The 8605-nt window shown below is 36.7% G+C and overlaps 1 protein-coding gene across 2 annotated transcripts; it reads left to right on the top strand.

Annotated features, from left to right (window-relative positions):
- Nucleotides 1–948: 948 nt before the first annotated feature.
- On the top strand, nucleotides 949–8447 carry LOC110914405. Of its 2 annotated transcripts, none has more exons than XM_035983655.1 (8): nucleotides 949–1431; nucleotides 2267–2414; nucleotides 2492–2642; nucleotides 2734–2859; nucleotides 3826–3906; nucleotides 3978–4170; nucleotides 5217–5487; nucleotides 8002–8447. In XM_035983655.1, the coding sequence occupies exons 1-8, from the start codon at nucleotides 1231–1233 to the stop codon at nucleotides 8277–8279; spliced, it is 1449 nt and encodes a 482-aa protein (XP_035839548.1). In that variant the 5' UTR covers nucleotides 949–1230; the 3' UTR covers nucleotides 8280–8447. The 2 variants fall into 2 exon arrangements, with proteins under 2 accessions (XP_035839548.1, XP_035839547.1); XM_035983654.1 differs by having other exon boundaries at nucleotides 7999–8447.
- Nucleotides 8448–8605: the final 158 nt, after the last annotated feature.

Raw genomic sequence — 8605 nt, 5'->3', positions numbered from 1 at the left:
GCAAGATGCCCCCTTGGGGTGCTTCCTTCTTCACTTTGAAACATATTGTCTTCATCAATTCCTGTCTTCCTTTCCAACATCACCGCTGAAGATCGCCCGGTGATGATGGCGGCGGTGGTGGTTGTGGCGGGGATGGTTGTGGCAGTGGTGGTTACGGTGAAGTGGGGGTAGATGATGGTGGTTGAAGGTGGAGATGGTGGTGTGAAGTGGGGAAGATGAAGTGGGAAGGTTGGGTGGTGGATCCCACTTAAATTGTAAAATATTAATTATGTCTATTTTAACTTTTTAGTTATTAATTTGATACTAAGGGTATTTTGTTATTTCACACGCACCTAACACCAAAAACTAACCTCTATCCATGCCAGGGACTATCCGGGAACGAAATTCAAAAACTTGGGGACTATAGCTGCAATTTTAGAAAGTTAAGGACTATAGGTGAAAAATGGACAAACCACAGGGAGTATTCGAGCATTTTTCTCAATGTTTAAGGATAACAATGTTTTTATTTATTATTTTCAACTTAAATGTTCGTTTATATTCGATTTTATTTGCTTGTGTTTGTTTGTGTTCGAGACCCGTGTTCACGAACTGTTCGTGAACAATTGAATTTCCTTAACGAACTAACACGAACATAAGCTTATGTTTGGTATGCCTTCGTGAACAGTTCACGAACATGTTAATTTCCTTCACGAACGAACACGAACATGACTTTGTTCGTGTTCGTTCGGTTCGTTTACAACCCTAATAAAGCCCGTTAAAAACGTTGAGGACGAAACTGACGTAAGACGTTATCTTTTTTTTTGACTAAAGTGACACATTTCAAAAATGTCGAGAACGAAACTGACACAATTTTTTTTTTTTTTTTTTTTCTTTTCTGAAATGACATTTTTCAGTCAACTCAATTCAAAATTTGAAAATAAGCCGGACGCCAAACACTTTATAAAATCCCACTTAATTTTTCTTACATTCACGCTCACTCACTCAAGCGGCACTTCGTCTCTTCTAGGGTACATATTACTCAACAAATTTCTTCACAATTCGGTACCAATTGCTTGTAATTTGTACAAATAATTGCTCAGGACCACCACCAAGCCAAAAACCCTAACAATTCGTTCCAGAATCCTGCAATTTACGGTTTTTTCCGTCCAAATTGGTGAAATTTGAAGTATTGAATGTTTAAATTGAAGTTTTAGGGTTTTGAGGTGTGTTGTGCGGTAGAGAAAGGGGGAAATGATGGACGGACGGAGGATAACGGCGAGTCCACGGCCGTGCAGTGGGCGGAGAGTGGTGGCGAAGAAGCGCCGGCGTGGTGGCGGTGATGGGTTTTTGAATAGTGTTAAGAAGCTTCAGAGGAGGGAGATTTGTTCGAAACGACGTCGTTCTTTTGGTGTGTGTGATGCTCAGGAGAGATTCAGAAATATCCGATTACAGGTTATTGTTTGTACAGTTTTTTTTAAATGTTATTTGATTGTTGGTTTGTGTATGGAATTTATAGTTTAATTAGTTAATAATAATAGACTATTAAAAAATATAGTTAAAGATAGGTTTTATTTATTTAGAATTATGGTATTATTTGATACATAACACAAGAATCACTTTTCAATGAGTTCTTGTTTATGCAAGGGGATCTGTATATGGTTATATGTAGAGGTGTGAATTTCAAACGGGACCCGAAAACACGACACGAATCTAACACGGAATTTGTGGGTGTGTGTTAGTCTAAATGGGTTCCGGTCGGTTTCAGGTTGAACCCGCGAACCCATTTAGCTAAACGGCTAGGGTTCGGGTCAACTCAACTCGGCCGGGTTGGCGGGTTGACCCATTTATATCATATCATAAATTTGGTGTGTTCTTTACGGCATAATTATAACTTAAAAATAGAAATTGACATCATTCATTATAATTTAAATGTAATTGTATTATATACATTTGTGTTGTTTTGTAGGAAATTTGTAATTTTCACATAATAATTTGCGGAAAAAATAAAAAAATTAAATAAAATTCGGGTTGAACGGGTCGTGTTTGGGTCAACCCGTGAATATTCGGGTCGTGTTCGGGTTTATATGTATGAATGCTTTTCGGGTTCGGGTCGTGTTCGGGTTTGTCTAAAATTTTTGGGTTCGGGTCTGGTTGAACCCGCCAAGCCGACCCGTTTAGCACCCCTAGTTATATGTATGCCTAATATTCTTACTTTTGAGTTGGTTTAATGTTAAATTTTTGTTGACGGTAAATGCTCTCTTTATAATTTTTCATATGTTGTGATCAGGAGGAGTATGATACCCATGATCCAAAGGGACACTGTTCTAACGTATTGCCGTTTCTTAAGAAGAGGTCGAAAATCGTTGAGATTGTTGCTGCGTGTGATATAGTCTTTGCTCTTGCACAATCTGGAATCTGTGCAGCATTCAGTCGAGGTATAATTCGGTAAAAAAGAAAAAAAAAGTATTTATTGAAATAAAGTAGATGGTAATGCTGATACTTGTTAATGCAGAGACTAACCAGAGGATATGCTTTCTGAACGTGAGTCCTGATGAAGTTATAAGAAGCTTGTTTTACAATAAAAACAACGATTCACTCATTACGGTTTCAGTCTATGCATCGGACAGTTTTAGTTCCTTGAAATGTAGAACAACAGGGATCGAGTATGTGCAAACTTTCTATTCATATGTACATGATATTCTATCGACTCTACAAGACTCATTACTTAGCTTATCATGCCTATAATTTTGTTAGATACATTCGGAGAGGTAAGCCCGATGCAGGTTTTCCTCTTTTCGAGTCGGAGTCTTTGAAATGGCCTGGTTTTGTGGAGTTTGATGATGTTAATGGCAAAGTACTTACGTTCTCAGCACAAGATAGGTAATTTCTTAACCTGTATGCTAAGCGGTTAATGCTGTAAAATATTGGATATCGGTCAAGGACCGATGTTTGAGATATAGGTTATCGCGGTGGGATATCGGTAATTTTAATATCATGTAGAATTTATATATATGGCAATTTAACACTAACTATTCAGTATACATACTCTCCTACCATTAACAAATTAACCTTTTGTAACTTGCAAAACGCTAACAAATGTAGCAAGTAGGAACTGATTAAGACTTAAAAACACCAACAATTAACAATTAAGACTTAAAACACGAATAGCAGCAATAAGAAGCTTGGTTTTAAAAAGCGAGAGGCGCACAAAAGCGACGAGGTCTAAAATTGAGGCGCGAAGCGCAAAGCGCAAAAGCGGTGGGCTTTTCGTACCCGAGGCGCAAGATGTTTATATAATTTTTTTTATATATCCCATACATATCCCATAGGTTTTTAGCTTCCTTTAACCAAAATATAGCTATAAGTAAGACTTTTATACCATTTTAATTACATGTACAAGTCAAAAAACCCAAGGTACAACATTTTTATGCAGTAAAACGCCTAAGGTACATGAGGCGCGCGCCTCAGGCCAAAAAGCCCACAAAAAAACATCAAAAAATGCGCTTTTTGGTCGCTTCCTGTAATTACACAAGCCGAGAAGCAAAAAAGCCCCAAGCCCTGCGCCTTGTTGCGCCTAGGCGCGCCTAGGGCGCGCTTTTTAAAACCAAGATAAGAAGAAAGACGAATGGTAGAACTAAGAGGAAAGGTACTGATATCGGGAATCGGTCAATATCACCTTTAATATCGATACCGCTATTTGACACCGATATATTACATGGGGACCGATAACCGACATATCACCGATATTGACTGCATAGCCTGTATGGCTGTTATTTCTTTTCACGATCTTGTCATTTTGTGGGACTGATTGAAACTTGTATCTTTGCTCTTGTTAATTTATGTCAGCATCTACAAGGTGTTCGATTTGAAAAATTACATGATGCTATACTCTATATCAGATAAAAATGTTCAAGAGATCAAAATAAGGTAAATATCTCGATGTGAAAAATAGATGAAAATGTTGATATCTCCGTTACAATTTCTCGTTATTTTTACAGCCCTGGAATCATGCTGTTAATATTCAATAAAGCGAGTGGTCATGTACCTCTCAAGATTCTATCCATTGAAGATGGAACCGTTTTGAAAACTTTCAACCATCTTCTTCACCGAAACAAGAAAGTGGATTTCATTGAACAGTTCAATGAAAAACTTCTTGTCAAGCAAGAGAATGAGAATCTTCAGATTCTTGATGTAAGGATCCTTCTTATTTCCTCGCTTTATTAATATATCTAACACTATGTCAAATAGAGGTTGCGATTTCAACCAATATACTTACGAATGAGCTGCTTCAGATTATGTTTTATATCTAACTAGTGGGCTACCACCCGCGCTCCGCAGCGGGTTCGAAACGTAGATAAAAATAAGCAAATCACGAGAGTTAAAGTTGTTTGATGTTATAGTTAAGGGGCTAAACATATCATTATTTAAGTTGAGGGGCTAAAGTTGTTTATTATTAAAGTTGAGGTGTTTTAGTTAAGGGGCTAAACATGTCATTATTAAAGTTGAGGGGCTTAAGTTGTTTTAGTTAAGGGGCTAAATATGTCATTATTAAAGTTGAGTGGCTAAACATGTCATTATTAAAGTTGAGGGGCTAAAGTTGGTTAAAGCCAAAGTTGTAGGGCCAAAGTTGGTTGATGTGACAAAATAGCATATTTATAGTATATAGAGTAAATTACTTTTTGAGTCCCTGTGTTTTAGTGGTTTTAACCACTTGAGTCCAAAATCAAAAAGTTTAATGCCCCGAGTCCCTAGCCATTTATTTTATAACGTTTTGAGTCCAATTTTGTTCATTTTATAACGATTTGAGTCCAAAAAATTGGACTCTCAAAAGGTTAAAATTTGGACTCAAAAGGATTCAAATGATTAATGAAAATGCTTATAGGGACTCAGGTCGTTAAACTTTTTGCTTTTGGACTCAACTAGTTAAAACCACTAAAACACAGGGACTCAAAAAGTAATTTACCCCAGTATATATAATGGGTAAAAATGTAAAATATAAAAAAGGCATAAAAGGAAACGGGTTAAATCTGTAGGTTTATTAGGCCGAAAGTCTCCCAAAGTGTATTTTTACGCGTAAAACTTCCTAAGTCATCTTATTCAAATAATAATCAGATCAATATAAAAACACTTTTCTGAACTTATCCGGGTCAACCCATCTTGTTCACTCATTTTGACCAACCCATTTTTGTAATCTTAAGCGTCCGATATTTGAGATCTAAGGACGAGCTTTTATGTAGGTACGTAATTCTGAGCTAACAGAAGTTAGCAGGACAGAATTTATGACACCGTTGGCTTTCATCTTTCTGTATGAGAACCAATTGTTCTTGACATTTAGAAACAGAACGGTGGCTGTCTGGAACTTTCGTGGGGAGCTTGTGACTTCGTTTGAAGATCATTTGTTGTGGCATCCAGACTGCAACACTAACAACATATACATCACAAGTGATCAAGATCTTATAATATCGTATTGCAAAGCTGATCCAGATGATTCTGTCACAGAAGGAAACGGTAAGTTACTAATTATTAATATTTTAATTTAATTTAATTTTAAATCGTATCTTCGACAATGTTGTGACGGACATATATTCTGATACAACATCATGCAAACCATATACGTTATATGTGAACCTCAGATAATTAAAACTAGGGCTGCAAGTTTTCGTTTCATTTGCTAAGGAAATATGTGTTCACGAAATGAACACTTACCGAGCGAGATTTATTATCCGTGTTCGTTCGTTAAGGAAATGAACGTGTCCGTGTTCGTGTTCGTTTGTTAATTTTAGGTAACGAATGCAAACGAACACAAACTAATGTTCATGAACACAAACAAACACAAACAAGCGTTCATGAACAGAATATACAATATGATGATACTTATTAATATTTTATTTGTCATAATTTTGAGGTATTTAAATAAAATATAAAAATTAAAAACAATGATGAACTATCAATCACAAACATAAACTAACACGTTACCGAACGTTGACAGACATAAACGAACGAACCCAGCCTTTGTTCATGTTCGTTTCTTTAACTGAACGAACGGAATTTCTTGTTCGTGTTCGTTCATCTATTAAACGAATGATTACAAACGAACTTCCCGCCGAACGGTTCATGAACTCTTCACTTAACGTTCAGTTCGTTTGCAGCCCTAGTTAAAACATTTGTTATAATAATAATACCAGCAATATTAAGAAAATAAAAGGGGAATTGGCCTGTAGTAATCCCACCTAAACCTTATTGGCCATTAATAATCCCATCTCAGAATACACCCCCCCCCACCCCCCAATATTCCCACCTTTCACCTATTTTTCCTACAATGGTCCCCCGTTAAAGAACTTAACGGAGTTAAGCTTTTTTCCAAATTACAAACAGATTGTTTAGGGCTTTTGATCAGAACGATGACACGAGTCCATTGATATAAAACTTACTTCGAAATGGTGCTCCAAGTGACTTGATTTTGGTTAATTGGAAATTTAAACACCTGAATTGAAGCGCCGTTTTCATCGTTTGGAGTACCGTTTCGAGGCAAGTTTTACATCAATGGACTCGTATCGTCGTTCATATCAAAATCCCAAAAAAATCTGTTTGTAATTTGAAAAAAATCTTTACTCCGTTAAGTTTTTTTTAACGGGGGACCATTGTAGGAAAAATAGGTGAAAGGTGGGACTGGTGGGGGGAATATTCTGAGGTGGAATTATTAATGGCCAATAAGGTCTAGGTGGGATTATTACAGACCAATTCTCCAAAATAAAAAGATTTGGTGTGTCTGTGGGAAGTTTGGGTAACGGGTCAAAATGGGTCCAGCTTGAAGGTTGACATTTTTTTGGTCTGTGTAAGACGAGGTTAACCCGGACAGTGTTTTTTTTGCCCATTCTAAAAGATATATAACAACTAAATATCGTGTACTTGCTATTACAAAAATAGTATGATTACAGTAATACTATAAATCTTTCAATACAGTGATTTAGGAGGAGGTTGTATGCATAAACTTCGAACCATTTTGACACGTTCCCCATTTAGCTAAGCTCTTTGATTTCGCTGGTTTAAGATAAAACTAGGGCTGTAAACGAACCAAACGTTCGGCGAACAGTTCGTGAACCGTTCGGTGGGAAGTTCGTTTGTGTTCGTTTATTAAACAAACGAACACGAACAAGAAATTTCATTCGTTTAGTTAAATGAACAAACATGAACAAAGGTCGCGTTCGTTCATTTATGTTCGTGAACGTTCGGTAACGTGTTCGTTTGTGTTCGATAGTTTATTAGTGTTTTGTTTTTATATATTATTTAAATTAAATATTACAAGATCCCGACAAATAAAATAAAGAGTGAATTGCAAGTTTTGTCCTTTATCTTTAGGCCATTTTGCAAGTTTTGTCCTTTATGTTTAAATTTGACGAGTTTTGTCCTTTATGTTTGAAAATCAAGCACGTTTTACCCTTTGGGGCAAAACGTGCTTGATTTTTAAGGACAAAACGTGCTTGATTTTTTAAACATAAAGGACAAAACGTGCTTGATTTTTAAACATAAAGGACAAAACGTGCTTGATTTTTAAGGCCCAAAGGGTAAAACGTGCTTGATTTTTAAACATAAAGGACAAAACTCGTCAAATTTAAACATAAAGGACAAAACTTGCAAAATGGCCTAAAGATAAAGGACAAAACTTGCAATTCACTCTAAAATATTTAATAAGTGTTTTATACGATCTATTCATGAACGCGTGTTTGTGTTTGTTTATTTCCGTTTGTATTCATCAACGTTCGTTTTCGTTTGTTGTCAAACATTAACAAACAAACACAAACGGACACGAACAAGTATATTTCCTTAACAAACGAACACGGACATAAAATCTCGTTCGGTAGGTGTTCTTGAACCGTTCGTGAACACATATATTCTTTAACAAACGAACACGAACAAGGTCTCGTTCGTGTTTGTGCGGTTCGTTTGCAGCCCTTCATAAAACATTACCAAAATTTAGGATTTTGTTTCTTTCTCACTACATTCCGATGATCTATGCAGCAGCAGGTTCCATCAATATCAGCAATATTCTAACTGGAAAATGTCTTGCTAAAGTGAAGGCGGTGAGTGGTGTAACAATGGATGAATGCCTCTGTAGTGACATAATCAAATCTACGGGGAAAGGATGCCAGTGCAACTCGAAGCAACGGGCCCAGGGCAGGAGGATCACGAGCTCTGTTACAGAAGCCTTGGAGGATATCACTGCACTTTTCTATGATGAAGAGCGTAACGAGATTTATACCGGTAATAGGCTCGGTTTAGTCCATGTGTGGTCTAACTAGGAACTAATGTTGTATCTGGGTTTGATGCCCATTGGGAATACTGTATACCCATTTTAGAAAGTTTGGTTTAGAAATCCATGTTCATTCCTTTTTTTTTGAACAGCTAATTTCTTTAATCCCCTTGTCGTCTATAATTTATAATTTAACTTCTAGATGTCGGTTAATGTACAATATTCCTTAATTCCTTAATGTACGAGTGTCATCATCATCATCATTCAGTATATCCCACCAATAGCAAAGCTAAGGTAGGGTCTGAGGAGGGTAAGATGTAGACAGCCTTACCTCTACCACATAGGAATAGAGAGTCTGCTTCCAGTGAGACCCCC

This window comes from Helianthus annuus, chromosome 15, assembly GCF_002127325.2.
Source record: "Helianthus annuus cultivar XRQ/B chromosome 15, HanXRQr2.0-SUNRISE, whole genome shotgun sequence".
NCBI classification, from domain to species: Eukaryota; Viridiplantae; Streptophyta; class Magnoliopsida; order Asterales; family Asteraceae; genus Helianthus; species Helianthus annuus.
This window is presented reverse-complemented; position numbering and strand designations above follow the sequence as displayed.